This window comes from Sardina pilchardus, chromosome 21 (assembly GCF_963854185.1).
Source record: "Sardina pilchardus chromosome 21, fSarPil1.1, whole genome shotgun sequence".
NCBI lineage: Eukaryota > Metazoa > Chordata > Actinopteri > Clupeiformes > Clupeidae > Sardina > Sardina pilchardus.
The window spans coordinates 13219810-13243268 of record NC_085014.1 but is presented as its reverse complement, the minus strand read 5'-3'; the positions used below and the strand labels follow the sequence as shown (position 1 = coordinate 13243268).

The 23459-nt window shown below is 46.0% G+C and overlaps 1 protein-coding gene across 3 annotated transcripts in view; it reads left to right on the top strand.

The window, feature by feature from the left end:
- The window catches only part of tenm2a (teneurin transmembrane protein 2a), a 298843-nt gene that overhangs the window by 264095 nt on the left and 11289 nt on the right, over positions 1 to 23459 (top strand). For all 3 annotated transcript variants that reach the window (XM_062524131.1, XM_062524129.1, XM_062524130.1), the window contains 8 exons: positions 282 to 543; positions 10123 to 10390; positions 13369 to 13512; positions 14386 to 14635; positions 15781 to 15801; positions 16340 to 16569; positions 21064 to 21218; positions 22256 to 23169. In XM_062524131.1, the coding sequence (XP_062380115.1) occupies positions 282 to 543; positions 10123 to 10390; positions 13369 to 13512; positions 14386 to 14635; positions 15781 to 15801; positions 16340 to 16569; positions 21064 to 21218; positions 22256 to 23169 (2244 nt within the window). The remainder of the gene's footprint in view (positions 1 to 281; positions 544 to 10122; positions 10391 to 13368; positions 13513 to 14385; positions 14636 to 15780; positions 15802 to 16339; positions 16570 to 21063; positions 21219 to 22255; positions 23170 to 23459) is intronic.

Here is a 23459-nt window from a genome sequence, read left to right as displayed (position 1 = left end):
TCTCTCTCCTCTCTCTCTCTCTCTCTCTCTCTCTCTCTCTCTCTCTCTCTCTCTCTCTCTCTCTCAAATTCAAATTCAAATTCAAATGAGCTTTATTGGCATGACTTACAGTAGAAGAGTAGTGTTGCCAAAGCCATCATACAGTGCAAACAGATGCAATATCTGTTTTTAAGGTAACACACAAGCATCAAAAACAAAATGGAATAAATGTATAATAAATAATCTCTCTCTCTCTCTCTCTCTCTCTCTCTCTCTCTCTCTCTCTCTCTCTCTCTCCCCAGGTTTGACCTGGTGGCCAACGGCGGCGCCTCGCTGACGCTGCACTTTGAGCGCGCTCCCTTCCTGAGTCAGGAGCGCACGGTGTGGCTGCCCTGGAACAGCTTCTACGCCATGGACACGCTGGTGCTCAAGACGGAGGAGAACACCATCCCCAGCTGCGACCTCAGCGGCTTCGTGCGGCCCGACCCCGTGGTGGTGCCGTCGCAGCTCTCGTCCTTCTTCAGCTCGCGGCCCGGCGAACGCTCCATCATCCCCGAGACTCAGGTAGCGACTTGCTTGCACACACACACACACACAAAAGTACACACTTGCACACTCAAAAAAAAGTACACACTTGCACACACTCAAAAAAAGTGCACACTTGCACACTCAAAAAAAGTACACACTTGCACACTCAAAAAAAGTACACACTTGCACACTTAAAAAAAGTACACACCTGTTAGATTCACTGAGGAAAAGCTCGCTCAACAATGCACACCGTAGTAAGCTGAAGAGGCTTTCTGCTGCTACGCATTGGTTGTCAGTTGTCACTGAACTTTTTCAGTCATGAACGGTCCATCATGTCTCACCCTTTTTTTGTCATGAACGGTCCATCTGAGCCTTTGTTTGGTCAGAAGAGTACCTTGGATGGTTTCTCATCTTTGTTGTTACACTCCAGAGGGGGTTTGTGTCAGCTCAGGTCAGGTCATACTGGATCCATTCACTCATCCCTGAGACAGCGTAATCATACTGTAGGCCTGTGCCTTAGTTAGTCCCATTAGATACTCTTTTACAACAGACCAGGGCTGTAACAGTAGAAGACTAATCAAGTCAAGTCACATTTCTATAGCACATGTAATACTTCAGGAGTTGACCCAAAGTGCTTTACAGCTGAGGCCGTTTAGAGTTGACAGTAGAGTACTGTACGTTTCTCATGGCAATACAGAAATGCATTTGAGGAATCTATACATTACAAAACATATGAAGGTTTAGAAGGTTAATTAATGGGCTTAACTTATGTCCATGACAGTGTTGCAGACATGCAATTGCCAAGGCAATGGAGATCATAGCGCTAACAGTTATAAAAATACTTTTTTGCAGTTTCTCATTTGCCATATGCTTCTACTCAAAACAAACTGATCTGAGGGTGTGTACACTCTTTCATGTGCTCTCAGCATCAAGCCAATTACACTGGTTGTGTTGCTGCTCCGCAAGTTCAACTCAATCAAACACCTCCGCCAACAAAAGATTAAAAGAAAAAACTGAAGGGAAAAAAATTATGAAGAAAAAAAAAACACCACCAACTTATGTTAGTTGAGAGGAAGTGTCAAAGAGGAATCACTCGCTATTTCAGTAGTTGTTGTGTATTTTTTTTTTTGCCTCTCTTTAGTTGGTTCAAAGTTCAAGGTGACTATATTAGATCTCCCATGGGAGAAATGTGTTTCAGATAAGGGTGAAAGACTACCACAACGACATTACCAACACATCAGATGCAGATGTGAGTCTCACGCAGAGGTGCAGATGTGAAGGTTGTGTGGGTACGAGAGAGAGAGAGAGAGTTCGGAGGTCAGCGTGGTTTAGGGGGCGGGGTCAGTGTAGAGTGTATCTTGGGTGGCAAGCTGGGGTCAGAGGTCGTAGAGAGGTTCTGCCACGTTGACCTTCAGCTGGTCCGGTAGCTCTCATTTTCTCTCCTCTCAAATTCAAATTCAAATTCAAAGGAGCTTTATTGGCATGACTCAAATAAGCAGTGTTGCCAAAGCTGACATATTACAAAAAACAAACAGATACAATATCTGTTTGGGGTGGAGTGAAAACAAATGAAACTTATAGGAACTATTTTTAAAATAGGTAAATGAAAGGAAAGGAAACTTAAATAATTAGAAAAAAAAATAGTAATAATAATATCATTTTAAAAAGATATTGTCAACATGCTACCATGTACTTTGCCACATTATCAAGAGTCACTCACTTCCTCATTTTGTGACAGTCTGACACGTATTGTGCTGCTAGACTAATACAGTCTCTGTGCTCTCCTAATAGATATGGGAGTTTCTCTTCATTTCCCAATAGGTGAAATTGAGGTGAAACTTGTGTGAATTGTTCGAAAAACTGGCCTCTAATAGAGGCATATTTGTTACATTTGGTTAGAAAATGTAGCTCATCCTCCACTGCTCCCTCATTACAATTCAGACAAAGTCTTTCTTCCCTTGGAAGCCAGGTCTGTCTGTGTCTTCCAGTCTCTATGGCCAGCGAGTGGTCGCTAATTCTGTAGGAAGTTATTTGTTTTCTTTGTTTAAATTCTTTAATTTCTGTAAGATAGGGTGCCAATTCATAATTCTTTTTAATTTTTTGAAAACAGTTCAATTTATTAGAATGCTCAATTTCGTTCAGCCAATATTGGAAATACTCTTCTTTTGTTTCTTTTTCGATTAGTTTTATTTTTGCCTGTGTCATGTCCGTTTCATTCAGATTATGTTTAGTTTTCAGATAAGTAAAAGGGTCTCTCTCTGGGTGTTTTCCCCTCTGTAGGAGAGCATTATAATGACATTTGTCTTGGTTAGATATAAGATGATGGTAAAATTTGCATGCCCTTTTATTTATATCAGTCAGTAGGGGGAATCTTCCTAGTTCTGCTCTGCAGGCAAGATTGGAGGCATTTCTATGTACTCCAAGGGTGTTTTTGCAAAATTCAAGATGAAATGTCTCTGCTGCGTTTTTGTCCCAAGAGACATAATTGTGTTGGTACTTGGTGCCCCAAATTTCACTTCCATATAAAAGGATGGGCTTGATGGTTGAGTCGAAAATTTTCAGCCACAGTCTAACGGGGGGATTAAATTGTTTTAATGTTCTGTGAATTGCATAGTAAGCTTTCCGTGCCTTTTCAGCTAGGTCTTTATTTGCTGTATCAAAGTTGCCTGATGATGATATTGTCAGGCCTAAGTAGTTATATTTTGTCACCTGACATAGTTTTTCCCCACCAAGAGTGAAAGTATATTTATTCCCCGTTGAGCGATGTTTTTTCTGAAAGGTCATTGTCTTAGTTTTCTCTGTGTTTATTTTGAGGTTCCAAGTTTCTGAGTAGTTTTCAAGAATGGAAAGACTTTCCTGTAAAGCTTCCTCAGTTGGCGATAGAAGTAAGAGGTCATCAGCAAATAACAAGCATTTAATTTCCCTTCCCTCTAATGTAAGTCCTGGTGATTTAGAGTTTTCGATGTTAGTTGCTAAATCATTAATATATAAGTTAAAAAGCAGTGGGCTGAGAGTACACCCTTGCCGGACCCCTTTGGCCTGCTTAAAGTAAGTTGTTCTTTGATTTTCGATTTTCACACAACATCTATTGTTATCGTACATATCTTTAATTATATCGTATGTCTTTCCTCCTATGCCATTTTGAATAAGTTTCAATAATAGACCATCCTGCCAAACTGAGTCAAACGCCTTTTTGAAATCGATAAAACAAGCGAATATTTTTCCTTTGTTGATGTTAGTGACATATTTATCGATTAGTGATTGTAATGTGTATATGTGGTCGGTTGTTCGGTGGTTTTTCATGAAACCGATCTGGCAGTTGTTGATGGCCTTATTTTCTAGTAAAAAGTCTGTTATCCTGTTGTTTACTATATTGCAGAAGAGTTTCCCTAGGTTGTTACTTAAAGCGATCCCTCTGTAGTTGTTGGGATTGAATTTGTCACCATCTTTAAAGATTGGAACGATCTGATTTTCTTTCCATGGGTCTGGAAAATGGCCAACTACTATGATCATATTGAAAAGTTTAAGAATGGCCTGGCTTAATAATGGAGTGCTGCATTTAATCATTTCATTATAAATTCCATCAGGTCCACATGCTTTTTTATTCTTTAGGCTTTTAATTTTTTTAGTTAGTTCAATTAATGATACGGGTGTGTCTAAGGTATTCAATTTGTTTTTTGCTCCTGACTCTAGAGTGTGCAACTCGTCAGTCAATTGAATTTGGAAGGGATTTAATTTGTCACTAGTATATAAGTGTTCAAAATGGTTGGTCCAGGTATTTGCATCGCATAGGGGAATATGTTTATGTTTCTTAGAGATTTCAAGTTTCTTCCATTCATCCCAAAAAGAGTTTTGATCTATTGCATCTTCAATATTTTGTAGTTTTTCTTTCATATACATATATTTCTTCTGTCTCAATAATGCTTTGTACTTGGTGAGAGTCAATTGATATAATGACCTTGTATTTTGGTTTGTGGGGTCCCTGTGTTTTTTATTTGATAACATTCTTATTTGTTTTTTTAAAGCTTGACATTCTTTGTCAAACCACTTGTTTTTCGCAGTTGTTGTTTTCTTTGTTTTTTTAATTTTCAGTGTGTTCTTGGCGACTGAGGTGAACATTTCTGTTAACTTTTCCGTTGCTATATTTACTCCTTCCCTGTCTTCTGGGAATTTTGTGAACAGAAATGTGTATATCTGATTTTCAGTTTGTATACTACTTAGTTCGGTCTGATATTGTTCCACACTGTTTTTGTCCCACCGAAACTGAGTTGGCAGGGGATAGAATTTGTTTTTTTGATGTTTTGAAGGTGTTGCAGCGGTGTTGTTCTTTCTTAAACTTAAAGTTATATGACTATGATCAGATAGTGGGACTTGGGGCTTAACCATAAAGTAGTTGATTTGACTTGCATCTATATCTGTGATGGCGTAATCTACCACACTACAACCAAGCTTGGAACAGTAGGTAAATCTACCCAGAGAGTCACCCTTTACTCTGCCGTTTGAAATAAAGAGACCAAGGCTTTTACAGAGTTGGATTAACTGCTTACCATTTTTGTTGACAATATTGTCATTGCTCTGACGTAGTCTTTCAAAATTAGTGTTTCTATTAATCTGCACATCAGCGACATATGCATAACTGTTCGATTCAATATAGTCTATTTCTCTCCCAGTTCTCGCATTCATGTCTCCCATGACTAAAACAGACCCCTCTGATTGGAATTGTAAGATTTCAGATTGTAGAATTGAAAAGATTTCCTCTGAATAGTATGGGGATTCATGTGGAGGTATATAGATGGCACAAAGGTAGATGTCATGTTCTGAGGAAGTGAGCTCTTTTTTTAATTTGATCCATATATGTGATTTGCCTTTCTTTACTGGGAAAATGTGATTTGAAATGTCTTCTTTAAACAATACAATGATCCCCCCTGAATCTCTTCCACATTTCACTTTTTGATTTTTGACAGATGGGATATAAAGTTCCCTGTAATGTGGGATGGACTGACATTTATGTCCTTCTCTAGTCCATGTTTCTAGCACTATGACAATATCGGAACTATTTACAATATTTACAAAGTCAGGGTTTGTACTCTTATCACCAAAACAAGAGGAGTACATCCCTTGTATGTTATAGCTTGAGATTTTAAGTGATGTCATTATGTAACATAGTTTTTGCCATAAGAAATATGTATGTTTTTTCTTTTTTTTTTTTTTTTTCATCAAACATTCTTTGTATCCAATATGCAAGGATAGCCATTTAAAGACAATAAGGAAACTTATAGGGTATTACCATTACCGTGTGGTTGTATAAATGTGTACTAAAAGTACACAAATATACATACACACAGTTATACATTGACTATTAAAGGTCACTCTCTCTCACACACACACACACACACACACACACAGTTACGTGCATACACTTATTTTTAGTAATAAGTAATACACACACACACACACACACACACACACACACACACACACACACACACACACACACGCACACTATATATAGTTATACTAAAGAACTGAAGTTATACTAAAGAAATAAATAAAACTTATCAGGAATATAAGTTCAATTATTATGGTCAACACACACACACACACACACACACACACACACACACACACAGACACACACACATACACACATACACACATACACACACACACACACACACCACCAAAGAAAGAAATGAAACTTATCAGGAATATAAGATCAACTATTGTGACGAACACACACACACACACACACACACGTGTCACGCACGCACACACACAAACTCACACACACACACGTACACAGAATACTTAAAGAAAGAAAGAAATGAAACTTATCAGGAATATAAGATCAACTATTGTGACGAACACACACACACACAGTTACGTGCATACACTTATTTTTAGTAATAAGTAATACACTTATTTTTAGTAATAAGTAATACACTTATTTCTAGTAATAAGTAATACACACACACACACACACACACACACACACACACACGCACACGTGTTATACTAAAGAAATAAATGAAACTTATCAGGAATTTAAGTTATCATGGTCAACACACACACACACACACACACACACACACACACACACACACCACCAAAGAAAGAAATGAAAGTTATCAGGAATATAAGATCAACTAAATGGCGAACACACACACACACACACACACACACACACACATGTCTTGCACGTACACACACAAACACACACACACACACACACACACAGAATACTTAAAGAAAGAAAGAAATGAAACTTATCAGGAATATAAGATCAACTGTGACGAACACACACACACACACACACCCGCGCACATGCACGCACACACACACACACACACACACACACACACAAAAACACACAAACCCATCCAGCCTCCAGCCCCCCCCCCCCCCCCCCAAACAACACATACACACACACACACACACACACACACACACACACACACACACACACACACACACACATGCTATCAAACATAGACACTCTCACTTAACAGACAGAGAACCTGAAGAACATGTTAAACTAAACTGATCACAAATAAATTTGAGCATGTTTTCTATTTTGTTGAAGTCAGTTACACTAACTTCTCTACCTACTACAGCTGTTTGGTTTTCTGGCTGGTCTTCATGCTGTATTGTGTTCATTGCCTGTATCATTCTTTGTTTCCTGTTCAAAGCCGTGTCCTTAATGACCTTTGCAAATAGTCTCATGCCACCTTCGTTTATGTGTAGGCAATCATAAAGATGATCCCTGGTAATTTGTCCATGGTAGGCAGTTTGCACATTCTGGATGTCATTGCATCTGTTGATCACTTCCTTATTTATGGAATCAATGTTAATCTGTGGAATGTCCTTTCGGGGTAGGAGCGTAGAGATGATGATCTTGGCGCTTGGATACATGTCGGTAGCCACTGTGACCATGTCTACCATAGCCTTTGCCACATCCACTCTGTTAGTGCTCAAGTCATTAGTTCCTGTATGCACTATTATATGTGAGGGATTGTCCAGCATTCCCTCTCTTAGAAGCTGTACTGTAGACGCTATGGTAGGACACCTCCATTTGCCCACCTTCTGTCCAGGAAACAGCCGTCTTGGGTTGAGGTGTTTGCCATTGGAGTCACAAAGGATGGCAATCTTGTCACTGCCACTGCGACTGGTGATACCATTGTGTCCGGTGCTTTTATTGTTGATGGTGGAGGTGATGGTTCTGGTTGTGCCGCTGTTGCTGATACGTGGATTCGATCTTTGATTCCTCTCTCCTTCTCGATGACTCCCATTGCCAGTCAGATTTTGAGGAGGCTGTTGGGCTGTAGATGATGGTGTAGTGCTCCTCTGTATGTTCTTAGCTGTTACCTGCTGCACTATAGTTTTGCAGTTGCCAGCACAAGAGGTGTGTGATCTCAGTTCAGCCCTCAACTCCTCCAGTTGACACTCCAGAGCCTTGGTGTGCTGTTCTCTCTGGGACAGTTCTTGCTTCACACACATCAGCTCTCTCTTCATCTCCTGGTTGACCTCCTCCAGCTGTCTCATAGCAGAGCAGACCTGGTTGAGCTGCATGTTGCAGGAGTTGTTGTTAACCAGACCAATCTGTTCCTGAAGCTGATTGATGCTGCTGGTTGTCTCTTCTTTAAACAAGAAGTAGTCTTGCTCCAGTAGGGAGAAGCTGTCTTGCATGGCCTTCATTCTTGGGGAAGCAGGAGCCTTTGGGTGAAATAATGGACTGGAGGGGCAGGATTCAGTGGTTCTGACAGCCTTGGAGGTGTGTGACTTGCCATTTACACTGTCCTTTGTCTCTGGGTCTTCCAGGTTCTTTTGTACCTCTTTTTTGAATTGACCAAATTTACGCTGGAATTCACTGAGGGCAGCCTCTGGCCCTTGGACCATAACCGTGCCATTGTGGTAAAAGTTAACATTCAACCTTGCCTCCAGTTCATGTACAAGGGTCAGCTGTCTTCCTTTACTGATACCACCTTTTCTGATACAGTTCATCTGGGCCAACAGTATGGAATGCCAAGCTGCTAAGTTGTTTGTGTAAAACAGCAGGTTACAGAGGACTCTGTTGTTATCTGGTCCACTGTAGTCTGAGAGTAGGAGCTCAGGATGTTCTCTCAACACTGCTTCCTTCATTTTTTTTCTGTCTTTGATTGACTTAGTCTCTGGTGGATAGTTAATCTCTATTTCATCTTCATTTTTGAATGATGCCTCAGGTCTGGCCTGATTTTTCTTCAAACGTTCATCCATTGTGATGTCACCAGAATTGTTAACTGCCATACTGCTTGATTAGCTTGTTTTTAGCACTTTAGCTTTTTCTTCTCATTCAATTTTCACTGTCTTTTTAAATTCCACAGAGGTCCTACCTTCACAGATTTGTACCTCTATTGTTCTTACTTGTGTCTTCAATCATTGATTGTTGAATTTGATGATAAAAACATACATTTTCTGGCAAAAACCAATGTTGGATCAGGAGCTCATTTTCTTTTGCTGCCTGTTGCCAGTAGAATTCTAGAACTCTCTTTCTCTCTCTCCCTCTCTCTGTCACTCACTTTTCTGCAGTGTTCTCTCTTCTTTCTCTTTCCCTCTTTCTTTTCATCCCTCCCACACTTTCCCCCCATCTTCCCCTCTCACTCTCTACGGTATGTCTCTACCTGTTTTCCTTTGGAGTGTTTGAGAGTGCCTCTGTCTGTGTCATCTCTCATCTCTCATCTCTCTCACGTGGATCTGTCAAGTCTGCCATTTGTCACTGCGACCTGATGTCTTGGCCCACATCTCTCTCTCTTCATCCCTCTCTCTCTCTCTCTCTCTTTCTCTCTCTCGCATGCTATTTTTATCCACAATGTCAAACGATATGTTATTCTCGCAGTTTGTCATCTGTCTCTGTGTCTCTGTCTTTCTTTGTCCATCACTCCATCAAGTACATCTCCATCTTCCTCCCTCCCTCTCTCTCTCTCTCTCTCTCTCTCTCTCTCTCTCTCTCTCTCTCTCTCTCTCTCTCAGGGTAGAAGCTGTCTATTTTGAAGGATAGATGCTAGAAAGTTTGCTCGTTCTCTTTTGACTGTCAGCGGCACTCTCTGTGTATGCTGGCTGTGTGCCTGTCGACCTGTCTCTTTTCTCTCAAAACTTTTTGTGTTGGGTCATGGCAGGTCTATAAAGCATTGAAGGTGGGTCTTGGCACGGAGGGTGTTTCCTGGTTAAACCTTTTTCTTATTCTTCTTCTGTCCAAACTCTCTCACACTCTGCCATTCTTGGGTTGTTGTGTTGTGTGAGCGATTGTGGAGAAATTATTTTTAAACAGATAGCACACATGCTGTCTTGGCTTTTTTTGTTTGACAATGACAGCCTTGTTGGTTATGTTGTTTGTACATGTTGTTTGTATTAATTATTTATTGAAAAATGAAATAAACATGACTTTAACCCCTATCTCTCTTTCCCTATCTCTCTCTCACTCCCTCTCTCTGTCCCTCTCTCTATCCCTTTCTCCCTGTCTCTGTCCCTCTCTCTCTCTGTCCCTTTCTCTCCCTCTCTCTCTGTGTCCCTTTCTCCCTCTCTCTCTCTCTCCCTCTCTCCCTCTCTCTCTCCCTCTCTCTCCCTCTCCTCCTCGTGCAGGTCCTCCATGAGCAGATTGAGATCCCGGGTACGGACCTGAAGCTGTGCCACCTGAGCTCGCGCGCGGCCGGCTACCGCTCGCTGCTCAAGATCACCATGACGCAGGCGGCGGTGCCGCTCAGCCTGATCAAGGTGCACCTGATGGTGGCCGTGGAGGGACACCTGTTCCAGAAGTGGTTCCACGCCTCGCCCAACCTGGCCTACACCTTCATCTGGGACAAGACCGACGCCTACGGCCAGAGAGTGTACGGGCTGTCCGAGGCCGTCGGTGAGTGCACGCCGGAGGTGGAGGAGGTGGAGGAGGTGGAGGAGCTGCCTTATCAGCTACCTTATTTTTTTGTTTAAAGTATATTTTTTGGCCTGTTTATGCCTTTAATGATAGTGACACTGGAGAATGACAGGAAGTGAATGGGAGAAAGAGCAGGGGTGGGATCAGGAAAAGACCTCGGGGCGGGTCGCCGGTGTACGGTGCAGGTGCTCCAGCTGGGGCCCCTATCAGCTACCTTATGGGCAAACTCAGACAATGGGTAGTGGAAGCCAGGTGCGTCAGATAACTATGGCGGTCATAGGCCTCACCTAAAGTCTCATAAACTCATTCGCCTCACATCGTCCCCTTCTCCTCCTTCTAACCAAAGAGCTCCACCTGGCCACCCCACACCTCCTCCTCTTCTTCCTCCTCTTCCTCCTTCTCCACTCCATCACGATCTCCTATAGACTTCAAACAGGGACCCTCCAGAGCATACAGATGACTAACCCCCCCCCCACGCACACACACACACACACACACACACACCACCCCCTACTCCCCAGTTGACCATCTCCTCTTAGCAGACACCGTAGCACCCCTCAAACCACACACACACACACACACACACACCACCCCCTACTCCCCAGTTGACCATCTCCTCTTAGCAGACACCGTAGCACCCCTCAAACCACACACACACACACACACACACACACCCCTCCAGCTGACCGGGGCTCTGGACCGTGACTGCTGAGGAGGCCTATTAAACGTCAGAGGGAATTAGCGGGCAGGTCGGCCCACTCCTGAGTGTCCGGCGGCCCCGGGAGTGGACAGCGGTTATTAGGGTCCGCTCAGGCTGAGAGCGGCCTGTCAGGGCTTAACGCTGGCCAAGCAGAGCGCCCACACACAGCAGCCCGGGTCTGTCGAGTGTGTGCAGTGTGTGTGTGTGTGTGTGTGTGTGTGTGTGTGTGTGTGTGTGTGTGTGAGGGAGGATATTGCTTTGAACAGCACTGTGTCACTCGCAGTGTAGTGCACACACAGCATTTGAACCCCGAATCTCAAGTGCATATGCGCTCTCAAGCGTGTGTGTGTGTGTGTGTGTGTGTCTCTGTGTGTCTCGGTCCATCCGTATGTGTGTTTCTATTGATTTCGTTTCACATGTGCCTGCATGCGAGCGCACTAGCGGATCCGACGCTTACTCGTATGCGTTGCGCTGCCACACCGTGCCCTTCACACACAGACACACACACCCAACATCCCTGCTGGCTGTGTGTTCATATGAACACACATAGCTCTAGGACTGCCGGCACCAAGGGCCTCGAGGAGGCGGATTCACGTCGCTCTCGAGCCTCCCGGCGCTCCGACGAAAAGAGAGACAGCGCGTGAGCGAGCGAACGAGCGAACGCTCCTCAGCATCTGGTCTCCGCTACAAGGGTCTGAACGCAACACTAAGCAGAAAATAATAGTGATTTATAAAAAAAAGAAACGCTCGCTCTAATTATAAAGTGTTTGAGGAGATTAATGTTTCACACCACGAGAGGAGAACGCTGTGGGTGCGACAGAAACCGACTGTAAGTGCTAAGGAGAAATCTAGCACCTTTCACAGTGACAAATACTTAATACATGTGAAGATTGGCACCTGTGCTCGCAGTGTTCACTCCTACAAATGTAGGATATGTTTTGTGGATTTACTGTATGTTCATTAATGTTGTTATATTATCGTATATTATCAATATTACATTTTCATAAAATTTGGTGATATTGTCAGGCATTATCACAGGATTGTGGAGGTGCTACATAAATATTAATTTAGTCTACTCTTGTTCTCAATGAGTCACTTATTATGTAACGATAAGTGACTACCAGAGAGTTCGTTAAGTTCTCTTTTATATTTAATCCCTTTTTCGGTATTTCCTTTTTATTTTCTCCACAGAGTTGTTTTTTTTTATTATTTCTTATTTACTCTTTGCTCAAGGACGCTGTGCATCTCTGTTGTGGAAAATGACAAGAAAACTGAATATTAATTCGCTCTCATTATTTTGCTCGTCTAAGAGAACCTTGAGTGGAGGTATCTCCTGACGGTATGTCTGATCTGAGAGGGAGAGGCCCACGGGATCCGCATGTTAATTAAGGCTGTTTGTGAGTTTTCAAATGCGAGAAAAAAAGCGAAAAGGCAAAAACAGTGGCACAAACAACCATGGCCGCATCACCCCTGCACCTCCTTGAGGGAGGAAGTGTGTGTGATGGAAGTGAGAGTGTGTGTGTGTGTGTGTGTGTGTCTGAGAGAGTGTGTGCGTGTGTGTCTGAGAGTATGCGTGTGTGTGTCTAGGAGTGTGTATGTGTGTGTGTGTGTGTGTGAGAGAAAGAGTTTGTCAGATATCGGAGGTTTGAAACCACAGTACACCCACTGACAGATCACCTGGAGCTATTTGAGCTTGGGATTGTGTTCAGACTTTGAGTGCATTCTTTATTCTCTCTCTTCCTTTTTCTTTCTCATTCTCTCTCGACTCTCAGATACAGTATCTGTCTCTTCTCCTTTGTCTCTCTCTCTCAGTTTCTGTCTCTCTCTTGCAGCACCTCTCTCTCTCTCTCTCTCTCTCTCTCATTGTCACCCTTTCATTGTCTACCTCTCACTGTCTTTCAGGCTCTATTTCTCTCATGTGTCTAAGAAACTTTTTGTGAGAAAAACTTCTTTAATAAACTAATTCAATAAAAGAATTTGAATTTAATAAAGAAATGTTATCCCCCCACCTTCCCTCTCTCCCTCTCTCCTTCCTTCTCTCTCCCCCTCTCTCTCTCTCTCCTTTCTTCTCTCTCCCCCTCTCCCTCCCTCTCTCCTTTCTTCTCTCTCCACACTCCCTCTCTCTCTCCCTCTCTCTCCCCCTCTATCTCTCCCTCTCTCTCCCCTTCTCTCCATCCCTCTCATCCCCCTCTCTCCCTCCATCTCCCTCCCTCTCCCTCCCCTCTCTCCCTCTCTCCCTCTCTCTCTCTCTCCATAGTGTCGGTGGGCTATGAGTACGAGACGTGCCCCAGTCTGATTCTGTGGGAGAAGAGGACGGCCGTGCTGCAGGGCTATGAGCTGGAGCCGTCCGGACTGGGCGGCTGGTCCCTGGACAAACACCACACGCTCAATCTGCGCAGTGGTATGAACACACACACACACACACTTACACACACACACACACACACACACACACACACATACATGTATATACTGTACAAGTACACCAAACTGAAATTGAAATTAAATGCATATATGCCTCACATCAGTCACGCAAAGTATTGATATCTGAATGTAAACTCAAGCGGGTTGCTCTTAATTGATTGATTAATTTATTGACAAATTCAGCAACTTCATCCACAAAGATGGAGGGGTGTGTCTGCGCACGCCCGCGTGTGTGTATGTGTGTGTGTGTGTGTGTGTGTGTATGTGTGTGTGTGTGTGTGTGTGTGTGTGTGTGTGTGTGTGTGTGTGTGTGTGTGTGTGTGTGTATGTGTGTGTGTGTGTGTGTGTGTGTGTGTGTGTGTTTCCTGACATATATTTATGTCAGATGCCCTGTCTAAGGAGCAGGATCACCTGGGTCGACCCCAGGAGGGGAGAGGAGGCAATAGCAGAGTAATGGCTCCACAATGAGTCTGCCACACCAAAAACAAAAGTGCCTCATAAATGAAACTCATAAAGGGCTCAGGCAGAGAATTGCTTTTTCATATAATAGCTCACTCATGCTTTCTTTCTTTTTCCCTCTCTCTCTCTCTTTATCTCTCTCTTTTCTGTCTATCCTTTTTTCCCTTCACTTTCTTTTCTGTGTGCATACCTGCCTCTTTCTTTTTTCTTCTTGTTCTTGTTCTTGTTCTTCATCTTCTTCTTCTTCTTCTTCTTCTTCTTCTTCTTCTTCTTCTTCTTCTTCTTCTCTTCTCTTCTCTTCTCTTCTCTTCGCTCCCTCCCTCTCTCTTCTCTTCTCTTCTCTTCTCTTCTCCTCTCTCCCTCCCTCTCTCTGTCGTCCGCTGTAATGCAGGCATCCTGCACAAGGGCAGCGGCGAGAACATCTTCATCTCCCAGCAGCCCCCTGTGATCACGAGCATCATGGGTAACGGCCGGCGCCGCAGCATCTCCTGCCCCAGCTGCAACGGCCTCGCCGACGGCAACAAGCTCCTGGCGCCGGTGGCGCTGGCGGCGGGCATCGACGGCAGCCTCTACGTGGGCGACCTCAACTTCGTACGCCGCGTCTACCCCTCCATGAACACCACCCGCATCCTGGAGCTCAGGTACGCAATGACCCCAGTAATGTCCCTTATGGAAAATACCCCCTGTGTAATGCCCCGTTAGGGCAATAATGCCACCACCCGCATCCTAGAGCTCAGGTACGCAATGACCCCAGTAATGTCCCTTATGGAAAATAGCCCCTGTGTAATGCCCCGTTAGGGCAATAATGCCATCACCTGCATCCTGGAGCTCAGGTACGCAATGACCCCAGTAATGTCCCTTATGGAAAATAGCCCCTGTGTAATGCCCCGTTAGAGCAATAATGCCACCACCCTCATCCTGGAACTTCGGTGCATAATGGCTCTAGTAATAAATACCCCCTGTGTAATGCCCCGTTAGGGCAATAATGCCACTCTCTGCATCCTGGAACTGAGGTGCATAATGGCTCCCATAATGTCCCTTATGGAGGATACCCCTTGTGTAATGCCTTCTCTGGGTAATACTGTCCCAATAATGCCCCACTGTAAACAATCCTCCTGTTATTACTTACTGCTTAGATTGTATTATACACTTACGTGGTGTTATTTATCTTGTGAGACAGATCGAGATAAGATAGCAGCTCTGATATAATATAATGGTAGAATGACCACCGCAACTGGGTTTTATGAGGCGTCGCGGTATCGTGCGGCGCAGCGCGATGTGATAACTACACGAGATGATGAGATGATGCGATATCATCCGATACGCTTTGGATTCATCATCAGCGGCTTGTATCTGTGAGATTAACGCCACAATTAAAAGAAGAAAACATGATTTAAGAGCAATATCCTGTGGAGTGCATTCTTAAGATGATTATCAGGCCTCGGCATGTAGAGCGTGCAGACTTAGCACGTGGCAGGAGGAGACAGTGGATTTGTTTAAGGTGATGGAGGAGACGTGTGGCACTGCACACATACAGACAGACAGGATTAGAAGGCAAACACGCACACAATGCACACACACACACACACACACACACACACACACACACACACACACACACACACACAGAGACACACACACACACACAGGGAGAGAGCTCTACCCAGGCTGAAGGCATATTTGCCGTGGAGTCACTGAGTCGAGAATGATAAATGGTTTGGTTACATGCATTTGTGATTAATCCGGCTTTTTCTCTCCCCCCCCTCTCTCCCAACCAACCGTGAAGGAACAAAGATTTTCGACACAGGTGAGCTCAGCCACACTCTCGCCGCCTGATTCCTCACATCTGTAATGCCTCTGTTGATGTTTGAAAACAAATGCATTGCACTGTAACATTTCTCACCCTGTGACAGAAATATTTTACTGTATTGTGTGTGAGCATTATTCTATGCTGTGCTATTATGTGTGTTGATGGCTGTATTGCGCGACAATATGTTATAGCATAACATTTATGACCATTTTTATGTAAGCTGGATATGGTTATTGGACCCTCAACTGCTTTTACTTGATCTCAAGTGTTATGTATTATGTCTGAAGTGTATACTGTCTGTGTATTTTATGCTAGAGCAGAAAATGTTGCTGTAAATTCTTTCTCTCTCTCTCTCTCTCTCTCTCTCTCTCTCTCTCTCTTTCTCAATTCAATTCAATTCAATTCAAATTAGCTTTATTGGCATGACAAAGAAACATTGTGTTGCCAAAGCTTACACATGTGATATAACTGTACACATTCAAACAATAATAATAATAATAATAATACTCTCTCTCTCTCTCTCTGTCTCTCTCAGTAATAACCCGACCCATAAGTACTTCCTGGCCGTGGACCCTGTGTCCGGGGCGCTCTACATCTCCGACACCAACTCGCGGCGGATCTACCGGGTGCGCTCGCTGACCGGCGGCCGGCTGCTGGCGGAGAACGCGGAGGTGGTGGCGGGCACCGGGGAGCAGTGCCTGCCCTTCGACGAGCGCTGTGGCGACGGCGGCAAAGCCGTGGAGGCCACCCTCATGAGCCCCAAAGGTGAGATGGAGAGACTCACAGAGGGAGAGAGAGACAGGAGAGATGTATTTTTTAAAACTCTTTATTAAACCGTAATATGACTCAAAGATATCTTCAGAGAGAGAACTCTACCCCTAAGAGAGGCTAGAAAAGAAAAGCTTCCATAAGGGTCACTTGATTGGTGAGGGGAACAGTAGTGGGGAAGCTGGGGAGGGTGTAGAGCTGGTCCCATCATTATGGCCAGTCCCTCCACTACTGCAGTGCTCTTTTGGGCACTTATCAGGCATCTATACGGGCATCAATACGGGCATCAATACGGGCATCTATACGGGCATCTATACGGGCATCAATACGGGCATCTATACGGGCATCTATACGGGCATCAATACGGGCATCTATACGGGCATCTATACGGGCATCAATACGGCATCAATACGGGCATCTATACGGGCATCAATACGGCATCAATACGGGCACCTATACGGGCATCTATACGGGCATCTATACGGGCATCAATACGGGCATCTATACGGGCATCAATACGGGCATCTATACGGGCATCTATACGGGCATCAATACGGGCATCTATACGGGCACCTATACGGGCACCTATACGGGCATCTATACGGGCATCAATACGGCATCAATACGGGCATCTATACGGGCATCAATACGGCATCTATACGGGCATCTATACGGGCATCTATACGGGCATCAATACGGGCATCAATACGGGCAGAATTGTGTGTGCGCAGGGCTTCACGACACCAACCTCGCTCTAGCGTTGAGATCACAACACGATCGGCAAGATGTATTCACAACACACCACATGATTGGCACAATGTATTCACATGTCGACTTTTTCGCCGCGGAAGGGGCGGGGTATGTGTAGACAACTGCCATATTGGCGTTACGACCGAGCCCCCATGCATCTCTACGGAGGATATTTTGAGTGCTGTTTCTCCTCATTAGAAAGACTGTGATTATGGTCATCTTAGCTTGATGAGGGATTGCATCGACATTCATCTGCTGTTTTAGAGGCATCTCAACACTGCTACTCCTACAGCTCCTCCTGAGCCTGCGCCTGTGGTTGGGTAAACCTGAGTGTGTGTTGTAGTGGGTGCTGTTAACGCTGTGGTTGGGTAAACCTGAGTGTGTGTTGTAGTGGGTGCTGTTAACGCTGCGTAAATGAAGCGGAACGGAATTGAATTGAGCTAAATGTGAGGCGACGGGTGGCAATAGGGGAATGTGGAGGAACAGACGGAGAGTGTTGGGATGGGGGACTGATAGATCGAGAGAGGGAGGCCGAGAAGATAAGTTAAGGGGAAGTATAATTGAAATGAAAGAGGAGGAGAGAGACTGAGAGAAGAGGGAGAGAAGAGCACAGCAGGCCAAGGTGGATAAGAGACAGAAGACAACGGCAAATCATAAAAATAAAAGTGTAGAGAAGTACCGAAAAAGTTAGAGTGGCAGAGAGCATGGTAGAACAGTTTGAAGTAGAGGAGAGACATGAAACACAGATTTAAGTGAAGGGCTAGGGAGAGGTAGTCAGAGAGAGAGGGAGGGAGAGAGGGAGAGAAGGAGAGAGCGAGAGAGAGAGGTGTGAGAACAAGAGCGTCTCCAGCATGTAGGTGGCTTTCTATTTCAGGGGATGAGATTGCAGTCACACTGAGCTCCTTCACAGATCCACTAAGTGACAACAAGCCTCCAGAGGAACGAGGAGTCCATCATAGCAGCCACTGCTGATTAGTGCACTCATCCATAGGAGCACTAACTTTACACACACACACACACTCACACACACACACAGTATGTTCATACGCACATGGCAACAGGCACACGTGAGACGTCCCGCATGGACAGATCAGGCAACAAAAGAAGTCTTGTGAAGATAATTAATCAAGAGAATATCATAAGAGTAGGCGCTAGCTTTAAGCCACTTAGCTAAACCAGCCATCTGTATAATAGTCATCCCTTTGGCAACTTTGACACTGGAACTTGAGGCTTTTTAGACACATACTCACACAGAGAGAGAGAAACACACACACACACACGCACACGCACACACACACACACACGGACACACGCAGCCTCAGGTGCTACTTCTTTCTATCACGTTCACTCCCACCCCCCACCCCTCCCTCCCTCCCTTCCTCCCCCGTCACACCCAACATGGATAAAGAGTGTCTTCGAGCGCAGTCCTCCGTGTGCGAGGGAACATCCTAACCCAAAGCTTTTAATTAATTTTCCAGTTTGCTGCTGGGAATTGGAGTCTCTTGTGCGCCTTTCCCCTCCTTCTGTGAGTAAATGCAGTAAGTAAGACAGCTACAACCCTCTGAAGATACGGCTAGTTGGAGAAGGAGGAGGGGGGCCAAGGGCTGATTAGAGCAGGGAATTAGAACACTGGTGGATGTTAGTTTAGGGACCCGGGGGCAAAATGTCTCAATAGTATGTCTAACCGCACACAATAAGGAGGGGGGGGGGGGGGGCGGGATCACAGACTTCCACGCAGTGAGGAAAAAGGAACCTTTATCCGTGTCATTATGTTCTCTGGAAAGTCCCGGAAAGATCCGTCAGCTGTTGCTGCTGCCGCGGCTCTCCAAATGGTGTGGATGTGGAGCTGGAAAGGGAGAGAAGGGTTTAGGTTGAAGGGGAAGGATCAATCTGTAGACCTCTAGAGTGTGTGTATTTCTGCCTACTGGAGGATTCCCCCCCCCCTCTCTCTCTCTCTCACACTGGCAAAGAGGAAAGTGGAGAAAAAAATGGTGTGTTCTTGATCTGACACAAAACTGTCAAGAATGTCATACTGTCACATTTTTCCATCTTGGGTAGAGAATTGAGAAGCGAGAGCTATAGAGACAGAGAGATAGAGACAGAGAGAGAGAGAGGGAGAGAGAGGGAGAGGGAGGGAGAGGGAGAGAGATAGAGAGCTTGGGGGTGTTAGACGACATGAAGCTGAAGACTCCCCTTGAGCTTTTGGACTGGGGCACAACTGAGACAGCTCCAGCTAAGCTGCCATCACCAACCTTTTGCCATTCTTCATCCCTTCTTTCTTTCTTTCTTTCTATCTTCCCCTCTTTCCTTCTCTCATTTCCTCTCTGTCTCTGGGCCTGTGCCTCTCATCTCTTCCTGCCCTTGTTTTTCATTCTGGTCTTTCTTTCTTTTCGTCTGTTGGATCCTCTGCATGTTCCCTTAATCCGTCTTTTTTCCTCTTTCCCCTTTCTTCTCTTCCCACTCTCTCTCTCTCTCTCTCTCTCTCTCTCTCTCTCTCTCATCTCACTCTCTCTTTTCTCCTTCCAACCCTCTTGTCGACAGTTGCCCTGTTCATCTCCCTATCCGTCTTAATCTTTCTCTCTCCTTCTCTTCATCTCTCTCTCTCCTGCCCTTCTTTCCCTTTCTCTTCCCCCTCTCGTTTTATGATTCTCGCTCTCCTCAGTTCCCTCTCCCTCTTTCTTTCTCTCTCTCTCTCTCTCTGCCCTTGGTCCCCCCTTTCTCTCCCTCTCTCTCTCGCTCTCCTTTTCACTTTTCCTCTCTTTCATCTCTCTATCTCACCATCTCTCTCTCTCTCTCTCTTTCTCTCTGTGAGCTGGCTCTGTCTTCAAAGCCTGCGCGCCTTCTCTCCTCAATGACCGCCCACACCCGTCTGGCTGTGTGTGTGTGCGCACGCGGGTGTGTGTATGTGTGTGTGTGTCTGTGTGCGTGTGTGTGTGCGGGTGTGTGTGTGTGTGTGTCGTACACAAGCGCCCCAGCCGCCCTGCTATTCTGAGCGCCCACCCCGCCAAAATAACCGATTCCGCCATTTAGAACGAGAGAACGAGACGAATGACACAGAGTTAACTCTGGAGGGCAGACAACAGGGACGGAGGGGGGGGGGGGGGGGGGGTAGAGACTAATGAGAAAAAAGAGATGAATGAAAAAGATAAAGGGAGAGATAAAGGAAGATGGTGGGGTAGAGAGAGAGAGAGAGAGAGGGAGGGAGAGAAAGAGAGAGAGGGAGAGAAATGAGGACACGAGTGGAGTTCAAGAGTTCGATTATGATTCAGCAGCAGTGTTGCGGCGGTGGGGGAATAATGAGGCAGGGCTGCGGGTGCCAGTGTGCGGCGGGCGCGGCGGGCACGGGGGCCATCGTCTGCCACGGCTGGTTATTAGCGCCGTATCAAAGAGTTTATTTGTCAACGTCTCGTCTCTCCCCCGACGCCCGCCTGCCGCCGTCGTTGTCTGCCGAGACGCGCCCGAGATGAAACGGGCAGTGTGTGTTCTGATTGACACCTCACCTTCACTCTCGTCTTTTCTTCTCGCTCTCTCTCTGTCTCACACACGCGCACGCACACACACACACACTCACTCACTCACACACACATATACTCACACACACACACACTCACACTCACACACACACACACACACACACACACACACACACACACACACACACACACACACTCACTCACTCACACACACACTCTCTCACACACACACACACACACTAACACTCATTCTCTCATATCCCATCAGGTATTGCGGTGGATAAGAACGGGCTGATGTACTTCGTGGACGCCACCATGATCCGGAAGGTCGACCAGAACGGCATCATCTCCACCCTGCTGGGGGCCAACGACCTGACCGCCGTGCGGCCCCTCAGCTGCGACTCCAGCATGGACGTCAGCCAGGTGAGCGCGCAATGCATTCTGGGACAGCAAACACCCCCCCAACCCCCTGGGGAGTACTTTGACATGGGGTGACATTCGCATTGTGTAGCACTGAGGGCTTGGTGGTGTGTGGGTGTCTGTGTGTGTCTGTGTGTTTGTGTGAGTGTGTGAGTGTGTGTGTGTGTGTGTGAGTGTGTGTGTGTGTGTGTGTGTGTGTGTGAGTGTGTGTGTGTGTGTGTGTGTGCGTGTGTGCGTGTGTGTGCGTGTGTGTGTGTGTGTTTGTGTGTGTGTGAGTGTGTGTGTGTGTGTGTGTGTGTGTGTGTGTGTGTGTTTAGAAGAGCCCCCTACACACACACTCGACTGTCCTCGCCTCTCCCCACAACAGCCCCCGATCTCTGACACCGTCAGCACAGAGAGACACTTCACTTTGTTTGTTTCCAAACACTCAGCGGAAATAAATATGGTCTCACCTCACACAGAATTAACCACTCGCAATAAAGAAGCTAATTAGTGGGAGAGATTAGCTGCTCGTTTGGCGTGACAAGATCATATTGGAAATAATAAAATATTTTAGATAATACTTTGACAAGATGATATTTGAAATTGACATTTTATTTGACTCAACAGTGATATTTCTCACAGGTTTTTTTCTCAGTGAAGATGGATGTGGGAAACAGAATGATCAAAATCATGTCTCAAAAAATTGAAATATCTAATACCCCTATTACACATAAAAAAGCAGTATAGTAGTACAATACAGCCCACATTATTACATACATAATTATCATAGTCAAACCCATATGACAAAACAATATGTGTTGATGTGTTGCATAAAAGGTTTCTAGCCAGTTGGCTAATTCGCAACCCCAGTCCCTGGTCAAGCCTTTCTAAAAAGATAATCCAAATATGATTTTAAAAGAACTACATAGTGTGAGTTACACAGTCATGCAGCAGATACATTGTATACCAATATATTATCTCAACATTTTGTAAATAAAAAAGCAGTATATTATATAACACTGAATTTCTTACGTGCTGTGTCACTGTGGCTTTGGCAGGTGCGGCTGGAGTGGCCCACAGACCTGGCGGTGAACCCCATGGACAACTCTCTGTACGTGCTGGAGAACAACGTCATCCTGCGCATCACGGAGAACCACCAGGTGAGCATCATCGCCGGGCGGCCCATGCACTGCCAGGTGCCGGGCATCGACTACTCGCTCAGCAAGCTGGCCATCCACGCGGCGCTGGAGAGCGCCATGGCCATCGCCATCTCGCACGACGGCACGCTCTACGTGGCCGAGACGGACGAGAAGCGGCTGAACCGCGTGCGGCAGGTGTCGACGGGCGGCGAGATCTCGCTGCTGGCGGGCGCGGCGTCCGAGTGCGACTGCAAGAACGACGTCAACTGCAACTGCTTCGCCGGCGACGAGGGCTACGCGCCCGACGCCAGCCTCAACTCGCCCGCCTCGCTGGCCGTGTCGCCCGACGGCACGCTCTTCGTGGCCGACCTCTACAACATCCGCATCCGCGCCGTGCGCCCCAACCGGCCCACGCCCACGCCGGCCGGCCGCTTCGAGGTGGCGTCGCCCAAAGCGCAGGAGCTCTACGTCTTCAGCGACGAGGGCCTCCACGTCCAGACCGTCTCCCTGGTGACCGGCGAGCCGCTGTACAACTTCACCTACGGCGCCGACGGACTCCTGGCCGCCATCGCCGACAGCTCCAACAACACGCTGCGCGTTCGCCGCGATGGCGGCGGCGGCGGCGGTGGCACCGGTGGCGGCGGGGGTTCGGCGGGCCTGCTGAGGCTGGTGCTCATGCCCGAGAACCAGGTGGTGACGCTGGGGCTGGACCCGGCCGGCAGCCTGCGCTCCGTGTCGGCGCTCAACCGCGAGATCGTGCAGCTGGGATACAGCGGCAGCACCGGCCTGCTGGCCATCAAGGCCGACGAGACGGGGTGGACCACCTTCTACGAGTGAGTGGCCGCCTGTGTGTGTGTGTGTGTGTGTGTGTGTGTGTGTGTGTGTGTGTGTGTGAGTGTGTGTGTGTGTGAGTGAGGGCATGACATCTCTATGTGTGATCATTGTAATCTGTGTGTACTTAACCCTCTTTGTGTGTGTCATGTGTTTACATTTGTGTGTGTATGTGTGTGTGTGTGTGTGTGTGTGTGTGTGTGTGTGTGGGCATGGTCACATTGGGTGTGTTTAGACTAACTTGCTTTATATGTGTGTGGATACTGAATTGCATTCATGTGTGTGTGTGTGT